We start from the raw sequence: 19,834 nt of genomic DNA, 5'->3' as shown, positions 1-19,834 counted from the left end.
GAGCACTCTTAAGCAACAACGATTTTGCTCGCCGACCAAAAGGAAGGGAAAAGTGAATACGACGCTACAGATATTGTTCGAGCTCGATGAGCAGCTCGACTACGAAAAGTGAAAACATGGCACAGTCAAAAGCATTGACATACGTATGCTGCCGGGGTTTTTATCCGATTCTAGCATTTTGCTTGGCCTTGTTACAGATACCCCTCATGTTGCATCTTTTTCTGCCTCTTTTCTTTTTGATTTGCTTTATCCAATGGGACATTGAAGAGTTCAAAGACCGGGCGTTCTCTGTGTATGTACACGATCTTGGGTGTTGAGGCAAGACGGCAGGTTGGACCAGGCCTTTCGACACAGGAAACAGGAACGCGACAGCGCCATGATGATCTCAGTGCTCGTGACATGGGGGGAATGTTGGGCGAGGACAAAAGCCGACAAGGTATGGGATCGGAAATGAGTTCATTGACTAATGGGCCAGATGATTGTGTTGTTTCACTTATTTCACACCAATGTGTATATGTACATTACAGAATTTTCCCCATATTTTCACTTGAAGAAAGGCCAAAAGACCTCACCAGGTCTGGGTGCTTGATTGTCACATATAGGCAGTCACACCAGAAGAAGACACGCCGTCATGAGCACCGTGGACACAACTATTGGGATCAAAAAAAGGTTGTCCCGGGAATCATCATGTTCATGATCAAATGGGATCCTGATGGAATGCACTGCCAACCCCTTCTACTGGCCCTTTATCAGCTGTACCAAGTATTTATGCATTCTATCGAGTCTACCGTATGTCTTGAAAACAAGGGAATCCCGTGTGTCTTACCGTGAAGAACTCGCCGGTCATTGCGGTGGCACGTAACCGTCCACATCTGTCGAGTTGCTGAGTTCGGCATACTTTGTGTAGTTCTGTTCGTACTGCTCCAACTTGTTCATGACCGCCTTGTAGGCGTCGGTGCCGACGGCGACCCGCAATGGCGGGTTGGGCATGACGGCCAGCTCGTACATGGCTTTTGCGCCCTTTTTAGGGTCCCCTGCCTGTTTGCCATGGCGGGCGGTCATATGCTTCTCGGCGTCAAGGTCTGAAATATCTGTTAGCGATAGGTGACGGGGCGAGCTAAGGGGGAGGCGGGACAAGATGAGAAGAGACATACGGTCATACGCAGGGTGGCGTTTTGCGAACGTCATCGAGCGACCAGCCCAGTCTGTTCTGGAGGAATGTTAGTAGGGGCAAGCATGAAATGAACGAGAGCTTCGCTGGTCAGTGTGTTTGTGGCGGCGATAACTCGAGTATCTGTCACAAACCAACCACCATCGCACCGTGACAAGCAGGGAGAGATAGAGCCCAAACATACCTGAAGCCACCTGGCTCGATCAGCGTGAACTTGATCCCCCACTCGGGCTTCACCTCATGGCTCAGAGCTTCCGTAAAGCCCTCGACAGCCCACTTGCTTGCACAGTAGATGCTGAAGAACGGCACTCCTCGCTGTCCGCCAACGCTGGTGATCTGCTGGATCAAGCCGCCCTGAGGTTTTTGCTTGTCCCTCATGGTCTCCAGCGCCTCGCGGGTGACGTCCAGGAGGCCGAAGAAGTTGATCTCCATCTGCTGCCGGATTTGCTCCTCGGTGCACTCCTCGAAACAGCCCGCGAGACCGTACCCGGCGTTATTGACCACGACGTCGACGCGGCCGAATTTCTTCAGTGCATCGGAGAAGGCTTGCTTGATTGACGCCTTGTCAGTGACGTCGAGGCGCAGCGCCAGGTATGTGTCGGGGGTCGTGTTTGCGAAGGAGAGCTTGGTCGGGTCGCGGGCTGTCGCGACCACAATGTCGCCGCGATCCAGGACTTCTTGGGCGTAGTCATGACCGAAGCCAGTTGACGTGCCGGTGATCAGGAAGACTCGAGGCATTGTTTTTTGGAGGGGTCGATATGGGGTGATTTGTGTCCACTTCGGGTTTCAGGATGTATTATGCAGTGATGGGATGGCTGCTGATTGGATGATCAATGGATTGGCTCCCAGAAGACAAAGGAAAGAGGTCAATCAGTCGAAGATACAAGAGCGATATTGACAATGTCGCCTTGGTGTCGGTAACCCTCTTTACATACCTCGAAAAACTCGGCAAACTCTTTTCCGAATTGTCAACGATACCCAAGAATGACTCTCGCCGAACTTACTCCACGAAAAACTTGGGTTTGGACCGTATCAATGTCGGGATCCTGATTTCTTACCCGATTGTCCGAATTTGTGCTTTTCTGGGATTCTACGGGGGACCGAAGGGCGAATCGCAACCAGAGAAAGGACACTCGTCAAGCTCACTTGCAGCTCTGCCCCCACCGCGAGAGAACTACATCTCATCCCCCCCGCGAGCCGACCCAGCCTGGTACATCTTTAGAGAATAAGAGGCAGACAGTGTCTTGAGAAAGAGGAGGACAAAGGACAAAGACCAGGACGTTTCAGCAACCGAGTCTCTGTACGTAATTGTCGTGGACCACAATTGATCGCCATTTTATCTTCCACCCTTGGTTGCCGCTTCTGCGCCTAAGGAACGCCGTATTTCGTGGCTTTTGGTCTGCAATTTCGCGGACCCCTCGAAAGAGCTGGATACGAGGGTACAACATCATCGGGTGTCGTCGACACGAGGCGAGCTGAAGACCCGATAGCCGACGGATACGGGCGTTCTAGCGAAAAAGATACTTTCATATCCATTGCCGTGGGAGGTTGATTCCCGTTTCACCTCGACCGCCTCCTCATTCTAGAGTAGTCAGGGTTCCTGCAAGGCTAGGAGTGCTTTTTGCCACTTCCTCCACCTGCATTACCTCAACACCGGCTCGACACGTACCGGATTCCTGGACCTTTTCGAAGTGGCACGAGCGGGCGACACCAATCCGCTGGTCTGCCTCTCTGCTCGACTTCTTGGTTTGCTGACTCCCGCATCTCGGCCAAGCTCCACTTGCCGCTGCTGACCGCGCGTCTCTCAAGAGCTGTACAGATGCGTTGAACCTTGGACGAAAGAAAGGGACATTGGTAGCATTCCTTGGGACGACGACGCTTTTGGCACTTGGATAGGACTTTTCGGTCCTCTGTGTCGCGGTCGAAAGGTTCAGGACAACTGTTGCGCAGATTCATCTTGGTCAGGAGCGTAGAGATTGGATCCAGGAGCCTTGGTGCCTCATTCCAGCCTTGCAAACCAGCTTCTCTTCAGTCAGTTTCCCACCATGTGGAACAACTCGCCCCATTATTACCCTCACCAGGGCCCTCCTGGGCCCTACATTCATCGTCAATCGGTCATGAGCGACCAGATGTCCGTCTCTTCTGGTACGACTGGAGTCATGAGCCAGGGTAGCCAGGCCAATCCTCAAAGCTACACCATCCAACAACCAAACCCTCACGCCTACAGCAATACAACCACGTACTTTTACCCAAGCAGCCACGTCCACAATCTACCTTCTCACCAACAAGCCCAGAACCAACCATACATCTCGTCACCCCCAATAAGCACAGGTCCACCGCCATCGCTAACAAACATCCTGCTTACTTCCGCGCCGCAACAGTTCGCGCACGCAACAGAACACCCCTTCCTTCGACTGGCAGGACAGGGTAAACTACCCAAGCACATATTATCACGGTGGCTCTCCCAGGACCGGCTCTACGCCCAAGCCTACATTGGCTTCATCGGCTCTCTCATCGCCCGCGTCGACTTACCCTACGCAAACGTCGCGGACAAATCGACGTCATTGCGCTGGCGCATCGTCCATTGTCTGAGTGGCGCCTTGCAGAACATCCACACCGAGTTGAAATTCTTCGCCGACACCGCTGCCAAGTACGGTCTGGAGTTGGACGCGCCCACACGCGCCGATGGCATGTTTACCGCTGAGCAGGCCACAAAGCAATACATCGACTTGTTTCGAGCATTTTGGACCGATCCCAGCATGAGCCTGCTCGAGGGTATGGTTGTGCTGTGGGCGACCGAGACCGTGTATTTGAGTGCATGGAACTACGCCAGGTCTTTCTGGGAGAAGCCGACTGCCGAAGTGGGTCGGAACGAAAAGGAGACGACAAAGTCGGAAGGTGTCATGTCAGAGTTGGAAGGGAGTGAGGTCAACACGCTGATCAACGACAACGAGACCACTGGCAGGGACGGGAACGAAAATAGTACCAAGAACAGCGAGAACGACAGAGCCACGGCCCCCAACACAGAAGGCCACAACGATACTCTTCGCCACTCGAGCGACCTGGACGGCGGCGCCCTCCGAGACGCCTTCATCCCCAACTGGACGAGCAGCGACTTCGAGGTCTTTGTCGCCGAGATTGCCGAGCTGACCGACCTCCTGGCCGAGCGCGAGGACGCCGTCAACCGCAAGCTGGACGTGTACCGCGCGGTGTGGAAGCACGTCTTAGATGTCGAGCGGCGGTTCTGGCCTGATGTCAGTGGTGTTCTAGGAGCTTGAGAGAGATTGACTGACTGACTGACTGACTGACTGACTGAGCAACTGAGTCACCGGCGGAATTTTCCTCATTCGCTTGTATGTGTGTACGTACAGGACACTCGACCTGACGGTGCGGAATGCGAGCGTGGCGGGAATGTACCAAATTTTACGATTTGCTTTGATCGCGTTGTGAACATCTGGTCTCTCATACATCTATGAATGTATGTTTGTATGTGCGCACGTACCTTGGATATAGCCAACTGTCTATCAATCTATCTATCTATCAATCGATCTGTCACGAATCCTCTGAGACCCGATACCTGGGAAAAAAGGACGTCTGGGCTCAACTCGACTCAACTCTGCGTCCTAGTGGACACTTTTATTAACATTGGCATCAGACATTGTCATTATCATGTTCGTGGTAATCGTCCGAGTCTACAAAATACCTAGTGATAGAAATTCCGCGTCTACCTTATATGTGGCCAGGATGCCCGGGACAATAAAATGGCTTGGACATCATGTGGTGGTACCTCCAACTCTGCTCCTTTGCGCTGCTCGGCGCGGCGGAAGAGCATATCTGCCGACACAGAGAGGCCTCGACCTCGACCTCGACCTCTTCCTCGACTCAACTGGCGGTGGTGGGTCCGGTTTCTCCATCTGGCGAGTCAAGTCGCCACAGGGCAGACATCCGAGTAACCGATATTCGCGCGCAAGATGTTCCAAGATCCATAGACGAGGTAGAGCAAGGCCATGAATATCGCAAAGCCACGTACGCATTATGACAGCGACTTGGACCTGCCGATCTTTTCATCATTGAGCGATTAGGCTCAGATGGGTCACAGTTTTGCCCCGACCAAAGCTCCAACAAAGTTCCACAAAAGTTCCAGCATTGGCATGGCTTGTCATCAATGCGCAACGATCACAATTCGTGACTCTTTCCATCTGCGGGGTCTGTCGGCTAGTATAGTCGGCAATGTAGACTCCAAAAATGGATAGCTATACTCCTGCAGCTATCTTCTGCCCAGAGTTTGATGGCACGACATATGTGTAGGATGCGTTCGTTCCCGAAGTTGAGGTGATGCGTCCACATGTGCCAAAATATCGATCAACGTCGAGCGAGCCAATGGTTTGATCCGGCTCTTATCCTTATACAGGCCGAACATTGTCAGCGTGCCAGAATCCCATCACCGCACCCGTCTCTGTAACCCAATCTCTCGTGGCATGAACCGCCGCCTTGGCCATTCCGGTATTCTTCCTTCTATGACCCTTTTTGAAGCCAACACCTTCTCTTTCGCCTGTGGCATATTCGGAGCCCATACTCGGCAAGACATTCTCTCCGGCACTGAGGCTGACGAACAGTGCGAATGGGACGAGCCAAACGCACAGTCCAAAGTACGACGCAATCTCGGTAAAGGTGGGTTGATCATATACTGGAGGTGCTGAATACCAGTCCCGCCTGCTGCTCGGTGGTGCACCCCGATATGGGCCTCCTCTTGTAGTTACATCGCTGAAGTGTCTGAACCATAACCAATGATTGAGGATGACCAAGGCACAGCTCGAGAGGAAAAAAGGATCTGACAGTTTCACAATAGGGAAATGCCGCAAGTTCGTCGCGTAGACGCCGTGACTGACCACACCCAACAAGGTCAAGTACCAGGGGAATCCATCAACGAGCCAGAGGAGCAAGTGTGCGGCGACGACGGCGTAAATCAGGCGCTTGAGAAGTTTGGCACTGAGGACCGTGTGCTCTTCGACCAGCTCAGAGAGGTAATAGAGGCCCGAAGCGATGGAGAGAGTCAGGAATCCGAAGCCGAGTATGAGGCCGGTGTACCCCACGATGGGGAGAATCCACATGATTCGTTCGTGTGCGCAAGTAGGACGAGTCGATGTGGCCGGAAGATTTAAGAGTCTTCAACGACGATAGCCGGAATCAGAGAGGTAGATGGTAATATGGGAAAGGCCATCGAAGGGGGAGGCGGAGGAAGACAGGAATTCGGGAGTCGCGTTGAGACCAAGCTGTTCAGTCAATACAAAGACCAACCAACACGAGGGGGGTAGAAATGACACTTTGACAAACACGAGACAAAAAGCCTGCGCAGAGTGACGTCGATTCAGCCTCAAAAGGGGTTCTTGGCATGTTTGCGAAGCGGCGAGGCGGCCACAATCGGCTGGCACGAGCGGCAAAGAAAGCAGGGGCCACCGCCCGCGAATCGCTCGCCGGTGGATTCTTTTACATATCGAAATGTACCAGTACGGGGAACTACCGGAGTATGAGGTTTATTTCATCGACAACTTATCCACTCAGTTATCACGCCCAATATGAACAATCAACGGGATCAGAAATGGTATTTGTATAAAGTGTTGACGTGGCCAAACAACCCTTGATGCACACGCTTTTCGACCAGCCACTTTCCCGGTCCAACCGTGTACCATGCTGGACTTCTAACGAGTAGACTTGATGTACACAACCAGAGTCGCCTCTTTGCGCTGACAATATACCCTTGCCTCCCTGAACATCATATCGTGTTGTACATGTATATATATCCCATTCCTTCTCTTTCCGTCCGTGACATGTCCGCGACATTCGTTGGTCTCGCGTGGAGAACTTTAGCGACCGCCACTGCTGCGACTACTCCAGTCGCGATGATCTATCGTCGGGTCTTCGTACTCGACACGGTAATCGATCGAGTGCATGATCACACCGTCCGTGAGACCTTTGACGCTCTCGGATGTATTGTCTGGCTGTCGCCCGTTGGCGCCCCGCGAGCGATTTCTCGACGTGTTCAAAATCGTGTCGTCGTCGTCATTGTCGCTACGGCTGCGTACCGTAGACGTGATTTCGGCCTTGCTAGTGGTCGCAAATCCCAGTCTTGTGGCGATCTTGCTTCCCATGCCGCTGCCCGCGGCGTATGTGAGCCCGGCACCGGTCTTACCAGCGGAATGCTCCAGCTCGAAAGGCTCAGATATGGTGATGGCACTGAGACCAGCTGCCCAGTCGGCCAGGAAGCGCTTGATTGAGGGGATGCAGGCCGTGACGATTGATAGATTCAAGGCACAGGATGTCCAGACGGAGGGTGTGACGGCGTGCCAGGTGCGATCTTGAGGGACAGAGTGATAGAAGTCGTCGTATGCGACAATCGAGACTGCTGTGAATACGGGTGTCCTGCAAAGGTTTTCAGTCAGCTGTTCATTGAAAGCAGATCTGGGACAACTTACGCCAGTCTGATGGCGAACAATGTGACCACCATCCACCGCTTAGCATTCGGGACTTGGACCGATCGCATCATCAGTGCTGGTAAGAGCACAATTCCTACGTCGATGGCGATATCCACGGCTCGCACTGCCACCTGCATCGCATATTGATCGATGCAAGTCTGTGCATCGGCACCCGAGCTGGGGCCGACTGACCAACGGTTCGGTGAACACTGGAAGGCAAGGACGAACACGCTGACTACTCCCCAAAGTGCAATGAAACCGAGCATCCCGTAACAGGCAAACATGATGGCTCGTAGCGGCTTGATGGCAATGATAAGCAGAGTCACCGCTGCTTTGGCACAAGCCAACGCCAGGATGAGGAGAATGTTGGAAGCATAAAACAACTGATGGCACGTCAGCCACTTCTAACCACGTATTTCGTTGCCACAGGAGTCCTTACTTTGCTAAACTCGATGAGATCCGGTTCCTTGATCGCAGTTTGGTGTCGACCCAATCCCTTCTGAGCCGCGAGGGAGAGGGAAATAGTTTGGCCGTATGCCAGTGCCTGCAGCAAAGACGAGTTAGCAGACTGTCCCAGCGCGTTCCAAGGGACATGTCCGTACAATTGCCGCGAACATTGCAATGTCGTTCGCCCCAAAGTTTCGAGTTGTAGCATATCTCGTCCATAATTTGACACCCACGATCAATGAAGAAATAACGAGCAGGGTCACTGCCGTGGCCAAGGCGATGGGACCACGATCCTTTGGGGTGATGTCTTGCAACGGAGGGAGGAGGGGTTCATAGATACCACCTTGACCAGTATCGCTACCAGACATGATGAGAGTGACCGTCCTGCGAGAATAGTCTAGAGACGCCCTCCTTCGAAAGTCCTGGTAGCGGAGGAGTGGACGACCCCAAGGGGGAGGCGAGGATATGGTATATCTCTGCCGGCCAAGCTGGGCGTCGCTGTTACTTGGAATCTTGGAAACGAAATGCACGGTATACGGAGCAGTCAATGCCTCAAAGGCGCCCTAGCCGATGGCCCCCGTTGCCCAAGCCTACTCCGTACAGCAAACACGTGAAGGGAAAAGCCCTGGCCAATCCACGACCCTGGCAGGTGTCAGGAACAGCGCTGCTAATGCACCAGGGAAAGGGAACAATGCGACGAGCATGGGCCGTTCGCCGGGGGCCGCCACCATTGATTCATTTCCCGGACTAGGTGACCAGGCCAGAAAGGTCCCCCAACCCTTCTGACCGACTTTGAAGCGAACGGCTCAAACGGGCTCTGCACAGCAAGGCTCTATGTAAGGACATGTTCTGGACTTTAGACAAGTTCACTCGTATTGCTCACGGTGAATTCCGTGAGACTTGTAGAACTGCCAACGGTGATGAAATGTTTTCTCGTCCATGTCAAAGTTGGTGACAGTGCGATAGTCACCACGTTATCATGGGTCGTAATACTGTTGACTTCCCACTCTGGCGATCCAGCCACTTCAGCCTCTCAGCATCAACGAGGCAGTTCACCCATGAACGGGGGCTCTGGGCTGGTCTGCGAGCTGTCTCCATTGCTTGCCAGGCTCGCTTGCGCCAATCCCCCGAGACGACTGGCGAGAAATTGCTGATCATTTAGATCAAGCACGGAAAAACATTGCGGTTCAGGGGCTATTCGAGCTGGAAAAGGCTTGCGAGGCAACGAATGACCAAAGTTCACGAACCAGACTCATCACACAGCTTTGCCCATCAGCTCACCACAACGGTGGCGATCCCATTGCTCGAGGCAGGGACCAGGCAGACAGCAACTGTGACTTTCTGTGATTTGAGGATCAAAACATGCAAGGCCCACATGCAGCCAACGCCTCTACCTAGTTCAGGCATGCTGCCCAGAATCTCTAGGAGATTTCAATGGAAGCAGAGTTGTATTTCGCAGTGATGGCATGAGGCTAGCGGGACAAAGCGGGCCGCTTGACACTCTCTTGACCGATGGGAAAAATCCATGGACGACCGACCCTGGACGCTCGCTACCCTGGTCAATGATAGCGCGGTTGAAAGAACGAGGCTTGCAGTAAGCCGCAGGATCGCAATACGAAGAAGGCTTGCGGCATATTTGGGGCTCTCACTAGGTGGTACCCAGTTGCCAAGGGCCATCTCCATCACTTTTAGGGACCCCGAGAGCCGACAACAGATTTACAAGTAGTTTGACATGAGTTGCAACACAAAGATGGCGGTATCATGACCTGAAATTGATGGGCAGGCAGCCAATCCCAGGCTTGAACTGGATAAGAGCCTGAGGGGTTGCAAAACTGGTGGTTCTTGGCGGCATGAAGCCCTAGTCCGAATACGGTGTGGACTGGCTGATCGACACCGCCGGGGAACAAGAATCCGTTTCCACTCTTTAAACTACCACGGCCCGCTCCACACTGCGATCCTTTGGTTCCCCGCCCCTAGTTTGTCTGTGTCTCGACCTTGTCTGTATCTATCCCGGCTTATGCACCTAATTGGGAGCCATCAAACCACTGACATTCTTGCCGAGAGTCGCCAAACGACGTCTGGACGCAGACTCTCCTGTCAGTGATCCTTATCATGCTTGTCTGCCGAGTAGTCCTCTCGCGTTGGCCATACAATTCGCCAACCCATGCTCGGACCATGCATGTCAACTTCCCCTTCGAGTATGTTGTATTTTTCGCGTTTCCGGTAGTGGCCAGTCCCCCGTCGACAGGGTCTACTGTGGTGGTGAAACCCGGAGGCGCAGAAAAGATACCTCTGAGCTCGTATCTGGAGTCTGTACTCGGGATATGAGGTGGGGAAAAGTCGCACCCACCTGCACCCTCAGCAGCGAAGCAACCCGATCCATCCAGACAATCATGCAGTCGTGCTCCTCAACGGCGCCCTGCTTGTGCTACCTACCGCCAGGGATTCTCTATAGTTCAAGTCGCCGTCTGTTCTGCCTCGAGACACTCTCAGTCCAATTGGTGGGATCTCCCCAGACAATCCACCCCCTCCTCCAAGCGAGCTTTTGTTGTCAACACGAGGCATGAACCGACCGATGGCTTTTGAATTCCTCCTCCCCCTTATCATTCTACTCCGTACCTTGGTCCATTCAAACGTCTCACCTCTCTACGAGCTACACGCTTGTTCGCTGTTGCGTGGCTTAGGCCCAATCTCGGCAAACTGTCCACGTTTTTCAGGGGACCATCGGCAAGCCATATCCTGCAGGTCATTGAATCTGTCATTCCTTCCATTTCTCTACCTCTCATCCTTCATCTTCCACTGCTTCTTCCTCTCGCCTTCTAGGACATTTTGGTAGCTATCTGCATCCAAGATGGAGTCCCACGAGATGAGCCCGGTCAAAGGGCCTCAAGTCAACATTGAAGATGAGAAGAGAGAGTTTTCAACGCAGTATCGCGGCCAAAGGACTGACGGGACTAGAAACACGTCGACGAGAGTCCGAGTAGGTTTCCTTCACTCACAAAGACTGACTGCGCAAGGCTAAAACCATTCGCAGAGAATTTTCAGCTTCGCCCAGATTTTCTTCTTCGCCCTCAGTTATATGTCGTCCTGGGAGGCCATTGCGTCGTATGATTAACATGTTCCTCTTCACTCTCTGGATACAAACTGATCTCAGATAGAAACATTGCATACTTCTTCTGGAATGGCGGTCCTCGATCCGTCTCCTTTGGCTATTTCGTCGTCATCTCAGGTGTGCTGTGCCAGGTCGCATCCATGGCTGAGATGGCTTCGGTACAGCCAATCGCAGGCGCGCAGTACCATTGGACTCACTACCTCGCGCCTCCATCTCACAGACGATTCATCACCTGGATGCAAGGCTGGATCACCTGGTTCTCGTGGATCTCGCTTTTGGCCGGCGTAGCGAACATCGCTGCCCTCATGATTCAGGCACTTGTCATTGCCAACTATCCAACATACATTCCACACGGATGGCATGTGACCTTGATCATCTACGCCCTGCTTCTTGTCCAGGGATTGATGAATCAGTACGCTTTTTGGACAATTCCCTGGATCGAGTTGCTCTCCGGTCTGCTGCACATCATCATGTGGGTGGTCTTCGTTTCGGTGTTGGTCACACTCGCTCCCCGCCACACGGCAGACTTTGTCTTCTTGGAGAAGTCGGCTCTTTCTGGGTGGAACAACGAGTACATCTCATTCAACCTTGGGATGCTTACCGCCACCTGGGGTTTCGTAGGTAAGTTACATGTAGCACACGCAGGAAGAGATGTGCCAGTTTTCCGGAAGCTGATTGAGTGACTACAGGTTTTGATGGAGCAGTCCATATGTCTGAAGAAGTGCGAAAGGCGCGACACGCAGTACCGCGAGCCATGTTCTGGAGTATTGTCATGAACGGGGCGCTTGCGTACGGGATGGTGCTTGTCTTCCTGTTCTGTGCTGGAGACGTCAACGACCTGCTCTCCTCGGGATATCCCCTGTTACTCATCTGCATCAATGCGACTCAATCCACAAGGGCAGGCTCGGCAATGGTGGGCCTATCGATGATCGTGACTCTGGCTTGCTGTCTCGGCAGTATTGCGTCTGCATCTCGATTGACTTGGGCCTGGTCTCGAGATGGAGCACTCCCCGCCTACTTTTCGTACATCGACCCGAAGCACCGCATCCCCGTTCGCTCGGTCTGGCTGCCGGTCTTCATCGTCATGTTGCTGGCGCTCCTCAACGTGGGCAGCAGCGTCGCATTCAACGTCATCGTGGCGCTCTCAACTCTCGGCCTGTACCAATCATACCTCATGGCCATTGCCTGCATGATCTGGGCGCGGTACAGAGGGAGGGTTGAGCCCCCTGGATGGTCTCTGGGCCGCTGGGGCATTTACATCAACATCTTTGCGGTCATCTACTCAGCCTACATCATGGTCTTCCTGTGCTTCCCGTCCTTCCTCCCTATCAACGGCTCCGACATGAACTACGCCCTCCCCATCAACGCCTTTGTCCAGCTCGTCGCATTGGCTCTCTGGTTCCTATGGGGCAAGGCCAACTGGAAAGGCCTCAACAAGGACGTCGTCGACGCCGTCGTGGCCGACTCGGACCGCAACACCAAGGATTAAAATGCACAAAGTCTCCGGCCTCAACTATTGGATTATACATATATACATGCAAAATTTTTACCCGCCCTTTCTTTGCGCAAAGGGGCACGGTATGAATCATGGGCTTTTGTTCCCCGTGTGGAACCGAAAATCTCTCTCTCCCGCCCAGTCACACTCGTTTTGATAACTCCACCTGGTGTTGCCTATCGACTGGGAGAAGTTTTCTTGGGGGGGGGGGGGGGGGGGGTGTTGGAAAGTGGGCGCTACAGCGCATTTGGGCAATTTTCGCCAGATTCAGTCAGTTGTTCAGCAGCAATAGAAGAAACAAGAAAAAAGCAAAAGAATGACAATTTATGTACATAACATACGTAACGTACATACAATGGACGAAACTGATCAGCTGACTAGTCGGTTCTCCCCTGAAATTCTCTTGATCTTTTTAAGTCGACCCTATCAGGCGGCAAACCTCAAATTGAACGGCCTGAAACGTCGGAGGAGGTCAGTTTCGTTTTATCATGATATTGTGCTGTTCTTGAAGCGTAGACGATCACCGATTGCTGGTTCTATTGAGATACACGTACTCGGTACTTCGATAGACCCTCCGAATGACCGTGGTGCAACCGCCGAGAGCAGATCGAAAAAGAGTGACATTCCAGCTTAGAAACCCTAGATTTTGGTAGGGGTAGGATGACGGCGCCAGAGGAGCGAGAGGTAATATATATACACATAACAGGCTGTATTCGATCCGAGTTATATCTCAAGGCATTGACCATCACTCTATCGACGGCTATGTACGTTGCGGATAGTCAAACAATACAGTTTGGGTGTGTTAACCGCGTAGCACGAACAGACACAATTGGACCTCGCATAGTCGTGAAGTATCATCGTTAGAAGAGGCAGGCCAGCACGCGAGGCCTCAATTAGCAGTTTGTGAGAAGTACCTAGGAAAAGTTGCACGTGTCACAAGAGGTCTCTCTCGGTGGGTAACAAGGCTGTGGATGGGGTCGCCGCTTGACGAGGCTGAAGGGCCCCCCCCACAGAAATAATCCCAGACTGCCGCCATTGTGCGCACATCATCCACCACTTGCTGCTGCGGAGTCGATTTGAACAATAATTGAGCCAGCACGGTTTCTCCACCAGAAATTTTAATTTTCGTGCGCTTCCCACCCAACGACAACCCTGCATTGCACAACATGCATCACCCTTGACAGACCACGCCCGTTTTGTGCCTGTGGCACTTTTTGGACCAAAAAATACAGAAAACGTCCCCAAGGAGGGAAACATTTTTCTCTCGCGTCACCGCCAAAAAAAAGGTATCGCAACCATGTCTCGCCCCGAAGACCTCCTCCCGCCGGACCTGTACTACAACGACACGGCCTCGGCCAAGTACACGACGTCGTCACGCATCCAGTCGATCCAGGCCTCCATGACGCATCGCGCACTGGAGCTCCTCGACCTCGATTCTCCCTCGTTCATCCTCGACGTTGGCTGCGGGTCGGGCCTGTCGGGCGAGATCCTGTCAGAAGAAGGGCACATTTGGGTGGGCATGGATATATCGCCCAGCATGCTGGACATTGCGCTGCAGAGGGAGGATGTGGAAGGGGATCTGTTTCTGGCGGACATGGGCCAGGGCGTCCCCTTCCGCGCGGGCACGTTTGACGCCGCCATCAGCATCTCCGCGGTGCAGTGGCTGTGCAACGCGGAGACGAGCGGCGTGTCGCCCGAGGGCCGGCTGCGGCGGTTCTTCGACGGGCTCTACGCGTCGCTGCGCCGCGGCGGCCGCGCCGTCCTGCAGTTCTACCCGAAGAACGACGCGCAGCGGACCATGATCTCCCAGGCCGCCGTGCGTGCGGGGTTCGGGGCCGGCATTCTCGAGGACGACGGCGGCACCAAGAACGTCAAGACGTACCTCGTCCTCAGCGTCGGCGGGGGCGACATCACCGACCGCGTCAGGAACATGGACAACGTCGACATCGAGGACGGTAGGCGGATCCGGGAGGCCAAGATGTCGGCGGCGCACAAGGGTGGCGGAGGCCGACGCGGGGCCCCGGACGACGTCAAGGGCAGTAAGGCGTGGGTGATAAAGAAAAAGGAGAAGATGAGGAATAAAGGCAAGGTGGTCAAGACGGATTCGAAGTATACCGCCCGGAGGAGAGGGCCCAAGTTTTAAAAACCATCCTCAGAGACTTGCCACCACCCAATCATCTACCATGACCATGACCACGGGCCTCTTATCATCGAACGAAACGAAAATGAAGGAAGGAACCAAGCAGGACAGACTTGCGCACAGGAGTAAAACGAATGAACGAAAACCACCCCTTGACGAAATACGACTATGACGATAACCCAACCCCACCCCAAGGCGACGTTTCCACAGACGCCATAATCACCTTTCCACAAACCTGTGCTGAGAAACATCGGGACGACACTACATAATTTATGCCGAGCGCTAGAAGGGCACAGGTTCGGTCGAAGCCACGGTTCGAGGATACGCTAAATCGTCTCATAGGAGGCGAGCGAGTGAAACGAATCCACGGGCTTCGTGGGTCGCGAATGCGGTACTTCTGTCTCCGTGCAAGCCAGGCCAAGTCAAAGACTTGATCGAAGTACTGAGTTTAAAGGGCCACGCACCGTGTGTGTCTGATGCAGGGAAAGGACGGTACTGTACGGATCCTTCGCGGTGGTCGAGTCCTTGAACCATACGCATACTATAGCTGACGGAGCCTCTACAACGGGCGCGATGGCCTTTACTTCCTTTACTTGCGTATGGCGAAATCATGGCGATCCACAAACACTCTACCAAAATACCCAGCAGAAAGAGAAAGCATGAACAATGCTTACTTCAAATCTCCGCCAATGCCCGGAGAACATGATTCGTTCGGGATTCTTCCAAACGCCTTCTATCCCTTGGCTCGCTTTTGTCCCAAAATGAAAACCAACCTGCAATGCTCCTGTTTGTTGTGATCATTTCCAACCACCCCGGCCCAATCGTCCAAAAGCACGATTGCACACGCAGCCTTGCTTCCATGCAAACACAACCAGATTTTGGTACAGCGCTCTCGAGATCAAAGTATGCGGACCAGCCAATACCTCTGGCCAGAAAGCATCGTGTTCAAGCAGGACATGGTACCGATCTCCCGGCTCAAAGACACAGTGATCAAGTCATCTCCAGATTTCATCTTAATCGCCTCCCTCTTTGGCGATATCCTCGCCATTTTCAAGCGACACTATGCCATCTGAAAGCGCGCGAACTGGTAGGCCCTGAGAGAAATCGTGCCCATTTTCGCCAACAGCAGCCGGGACCTGTTGCTCCCCAACCTCCGCGGGAACCGGGATGCTGTTTCCATTGTCGTCAAAGCGTACACCACTTCCAACACGTATACTTTTGAGCTGTTCAGAGTCATCTTCGACCACACCGCCCTCAGACTTACGCTCAGAAGTCAAGCCTTTGGTCCTGCGCCAGCCTGTTGTAAAGACCTTGCTTCCTGATATGTCAAACTTCGGGAATGGATGAGCTTCCGTGTTGAAAACGACGCTTTCGAGAGGAAAGAAGTCGTCATCCGAGAAGAGCAGATAGAAATATTTCAGGGTCTCGGCCAACCAGAAACTTTCCATGTTATCGCGCCGTTTCCTCTCTTTGACAGGGTTTTCCATCACAGTGTCCAGGGAGGTGTAGGCATAAACCTGGCCTGTCAATTCATCAATGACTTTGGTGTGCTCGCGGAAGGCTTCAAACATTTCCCACCCCCATTGCCGGTATTTCCTGTCCTTGGTAATGCGGTACATGTAGAAGAGGGATTCGATTGTCTCGGGTCGTTGAAGATTGTGCACATCGTTTGTGTGAATATCGTAGTCATGGCGCCAGTCGGCATCGGCATCGTCGGAGAGCTCGGCGGCGTGTGGCGGTCTCCACGCCGAGTCAACATGTCCGCGCCATTGCGGAGCGGGATTGTCGGTATGGAAATAGCAGATCTCGGGGGCGAGGCCAGTCGGAGTGACCTTGTACATGCCCCAGCACGTCTTCATCAATTCCTCTGCGAGCTTAAGGTTCTCGTCATGTTTCTTTGTCCACTTGCTCCCCAGTCTGGCCTTCGCTTGCTCAACCGTCTGTCCTTCGGTCACTGCTAGGGCTATGGTGCCAGGCATGAAGCATGCTAGATGATCCATCTTGGCTGTCAGAGGGGCGTTGAGTCCACTTTGCCTTTCGGCCAGGATGGTCAAGGATGCGTGTTCGGAATAAGTGATCAAGTGTTTCTTGACACCCTCGAGTGCCTCTTCCCACATATCCAAGTACACCCCCTCCACGCTACCCGTTTGAAGGTACTGTTTAATCAAATATTCGTAATAGCTGTCGCCGCGGGATCCCAGCCGTATATTTACGCCCCGGAATTCGCCCGTGGCAGGGTATATGTAGATTGGTAAGAGACCGTCTTCGCGTTTTTGGGATTCGATGACTTCAATAACGTGCTCGGCCTTCGTCCAGTAGATCGGCTCTCCCGTTATTTTTGCCAGGTATTTCATCTCTAGTTGTAGAGTCGCCGCCTCCGCAGTAGAGGAGGCCCCTCCATCGACGTGCGAACCAACTCCCTGGCTGGTGTTTAGGTTCACAGACGCATATGGGATCCCTGAAGGTGAATCGTAGGCCCCGAGGAGACGGTCGGCAAGATCCGTCGCTTTCTCGATGTATAGGTCCTCTCCGGGTTGATTTACGTCGTCGTCCCGTTGTGGTGCAAGATGTGGGAAAGTCGTTGATAGGTAGTATGCTGATAGTAAACCGCCGAGCATGCGGATGGTCGTCTCAAAGGTGTTGACTTCGTGATCGGCAGTGTAAGAAAGCGACGTAGATATCCATTCTCTTGCTTTGGCGACATGCGAGGTCAAATTCATCATCATGGCCGTATCCAATGCGTCCACAATAATCCAACCCATGCCACCTTCAACCATGTTCTTTCCCTTCCTCGAAAGAGGGTGGTATTCGTCCATGCCCCAAGCATATTTCTCATAACCGTCCCAAGATGTCTTGAATACCTCTTTTACGGCCTCCCTCTGTTCTGACCAGTCTTCGGCGTGGAAGAAAGAATGTTGGTGGTCAGCTGGATCGTAGTACTGGCGGGAGCTCCATGGTAACCATCCCACCCACCAGAGAAACAGTAGTGACGCAGAACCAATCAATGCCAGCACTCTTTTCTGTCGAAAGAAACCCTGTCCTCTCCGCCGACTTGAGGGAAAATGCGGTTTATCTTTGTACATGGGCAGGCCCCTGTCTTCGCCGAAGATGTCGTTAATCTTGGATGTGATTCCACTAGCGGGTCCTCCTCTTGCATGGCCATTACTAGTTTGTTTCTGCCGCCAGTATGTGTCCTCATGCGTGCGTTGAGTGCTGCTGAACGAAGGAACATTCTGGGGCACCTGGAAGGACATTGGGGGGAGAATCGAACCGGCCGAGTCTGTTCATGTGGTTCGTGGAAGACGTACGGAGGTGACAGGAGAGAAGACGGGGTTGTCAGCAGGATCGACAAGTCTAGAAATACATTATAAAAAATCCAAGAAGACTATGAAACGGTCTATTATACAAGTTGCACAGGTGTCATGTGGCTCGTTGGGAAGATGGTGAAGTGGCTCGCAAAGTCTCCTTGGAAAAAGCCTTGGCTGCCCCATGTTTACTTGCACCCAGCGGACTGGGCGGACTGGTATTTGCAGCACTATTATCCAACACTGATTCCCGCATAGAGAAGAGGATTCCTCAGCGTGACTAGACCTCCCTTCAATTCCAAGAAGACGGGAACTGTTCTTCTTCTCGAGCACGACCATTGCCGCAGCACGATTTCTGATGATGTCCCCAAAATCTCTCCAGCAACGGAGGTGGCTTGTACTTGCTCTCACAACGGTGGCGGGTGCTCTGCATCGACGCCTTTACTGTCTGCCAGAGCAATTAAGACGCTGTCATGGAGGGTGGGAGGATCGTTGAGCTTGATGTCCCTGGCCCTCTGGTCCAAGAACTTGTACGACGCGGCAGAGAGGGAGGATGTGTGGGATCAGGGTTCGTGACGCACAAACAAGGCAATCAGAACACGCGGATGAATAGACAGTTCTCGTCCTCTTTACTTGTACAGGAATCCGCGTGGAACAGCGTGAGGAAAGAGTTCGGTGGAGAGGCCGGTAGGTTGGCACCACCTATCAACCAGGAGTCCTAGGATAGATTCTGTGCCATTTCTCCCTCGCCTCGAAGACATGCATACCAACGTGAACGGCTGAACCTCTTGGAACCCCTCCCTTCCTCTTCTGCGTGGACTGATATCTGAATCGGCTGTTCGCAGCGCTTGATGGCCCCCTCTCCTGTACCTTCGACGTATGTCCAAACCCTGCAAATATGCGAGACCCTCCGCCCATGAACGTGTTGGACGTTGCCTCTCGCTACTTCGCCGAGTGCTGCCTGCAAATGTGCTGGGATACCTGTCCATCCCGTGGCTTTGCCAATTCTCCTTGTCATATCTGCCCAGCCAGCATTGCTCTGCTGGAGTTTCCGACCATCACAGCGCTACCACCGCCGCAGTGTTCTTCTCCTCGTCCTTGCACCCATCTCGAAATCAACAGAACACCGAGTAAAGTCTGATGTGGCCTTGCTGTGACTCCTCCTCTTTCACACTTTCCTGCAATTCCTTGAGTGCTCGAATGCGTTCCTTTTATGTCGTAGTATTCCGCTAGGAGGGTGAGCGCGGTGTGGTTGTTCCGGCTGGTGGGTTTGTTGTCTTTGCCCTTTCGGAGTCTCAATACTTCGCAATATGCCCATCCTCTCTTTTGCAACTGTCGCATGCTCCACATAATCCGACTAGACATGCTAGGTGTTTTTGGCCCGATGTCTTAGGCCACGCTCATTTGCGTTTTGTATTCTCGGTCGGCGAGATGTTTCTGTATCGTTGGAAATCAGGGTTCTTGTTCTGGTCAGGGGGAATATTCCTTCACGGAGGAGGCATCAAACGTACATCGTGTTTGATCCCTCTTGCCGATGTACCAAACTAGCTCACGCTATTTGTCTTGCACTTTATCAGGCGATGAGCTGACGATGCATACTCGAAGGCGGTGAACATGTATGAGCTTCTGATTCTATTTGAGTTGGTTAAGTATCTCGACCTTGCTAGCGATGGGACCTGCTCACAGATCCA

At 53.0% G+C, this 19,834-nt stretch overlaps 7 protein-coding genes across 7 annotated transcripts; 3 read left to right on the top strand and 4 right to left on the bottom strand.

Annotated features, from left to right (window-relative positions):
• Positions 1–843: 843 nt before the first annotated feature.
• AYO21_10510 (hypothetical protein) lies at positions 844–1,909 on the bottom strand (the record flags this gene model as incomplete). Its single annotated transcript, XM_022660426.1, has 3 exons — positions 844–1,082; positions 1,155–1,210; positions 1,356–1,909. 3 exons carry the CDS (start codon positions 1,907–1,909, stop codon positions 844–846), a joined length of 849 nt encoding a protein of 282 aa, XP_022507260.1.
• Positions 1,910–3,216: 1,307 nt separating this feature from the next.
• Positions 3,217–4,449, top strand: AYO21_10509 (hypothetical protein; the record flags this gene model as incomplete). Its single annotated transcript, XM_022660425.1, has 1 exon — positions 3,217–4,449. The coding sequence occupies one exon, from the start codon at positions 3,217–3,219 to the stop codon at positions 4,447–4,449; it is 1,233 nt and encodes a 410-aa protein (XP_022507259.1).
• A 1,125-nt stretch (positions 4,450–5,574) lies between these two features.
• AYO21_10508 (hypothetical protein) lies at positions 5,575–6,282 on the bottom strand (the record flags this gene model as incomplete). The annotated part of the gene is made up of 1 exon (XM_022660424.1): positions 5,575–6,282. The coding sequence occupies one exon, from the start codon at positions 6,280–6,282 to the stop codon at positions 5,575–5,577; it is 708 nt and encodes a 235-aa protein (XP_022507258.1).
• A 753-nt stretch (positions 6,283–7,035) lies between these two features.
• On the bottom strand, positions 7,036–8,459 carry AYO21_10507 (hypothetical protein; the record flags this gene model as incomplete). Its single annotated transcript, XM_022660423.1, has 4 exons — positions 7,036–7,591; positions 7,645–8,027; positions 8,084–8,188; positions 8,247–8,459. The coding sequence occupies 4 exons, from the start codon at positions 8,457–8,459 to the stop codon at positions 7,036–7,038; spliced, it is 1,257 nt and encodes a 418-aa protein (XP_022507257.1).
• Positions 8,460–10,942: 2,483 nt separating this feature from the next.
• AYO21_10506 (hypothetical protein) lies at positions 10,943–12,692 on the top strand (the record flags this gene model as incomplete). Its single annotated transcript, XM_022660422.1, has 4 exons — positions 10,943–11,071; positions 11,126–11,196; positions 11,250–11,824; positions 11,893–12,692. 4 exons carry the CDS (start codon positions 10,943–10,945, stop codon positions 12,690–12,692), a joined length of 1,575 nt encoding a protein of 524 aa, XP_022507256.1.
• Positions 12,693–13,995: 1,303 nt separating this feature from the next.
• Positions 13,996–14,841, top strand: AYO21_10505 (hypothetical protein; the record flags this gene model as incomplete). The annotated part of the gene is made up of 1 exon (XM_022660421.1): positions 13,996–14,841. The coding sequence occupies one exon, from the start codon at positions 13,996–13,998 to the stop codon at positions 14,839–14,841; it is 846 nt and encodes a 281-aa protein (XP_022507255.1).
• Positions 14,842–15,851: 1,010 nt separating this feature from the next.
• AYO21_10504 (hypothetical protein) lies at positions 15,852–18,092 on the bottom strand (the record flags this gene model as incomplete). The annotated part of the gene is made up of 1 exon (XM_022660420.1): positions 15,852–18,092. One exon carries the CDS (start codon positions 18,090–18,092, stop codon positions 15,852–15,854), a length of 2,241 nt encoding a protein of 746 aa, XP_022507254.1.
• Between the last annotated feature and the right edge of the window lie 1,742 nt (positions 18,093–19,834).

The sequence above is a fragment of the Fonsecaea monophora genome, assembly GCF_001642475.1.
Source record: "Fonsecaea monophora strain CBS 269.37 chromosome Unknown Scaff122, whole genome shotgun sequence".
In the NCBI taxonomy this organism is placed as follows: Eukaryota; Fungi; Ascomycota; class Eurotiomycetes; order Chaetothyriales; family Herpotrichiellaceae; genus Fonsecaea; species Fonsecaea monophora.
Note: the sequence above shows the minus strand (reverse complement) of the source record. Positions and strands in the feature narration are given on the sequence as shown.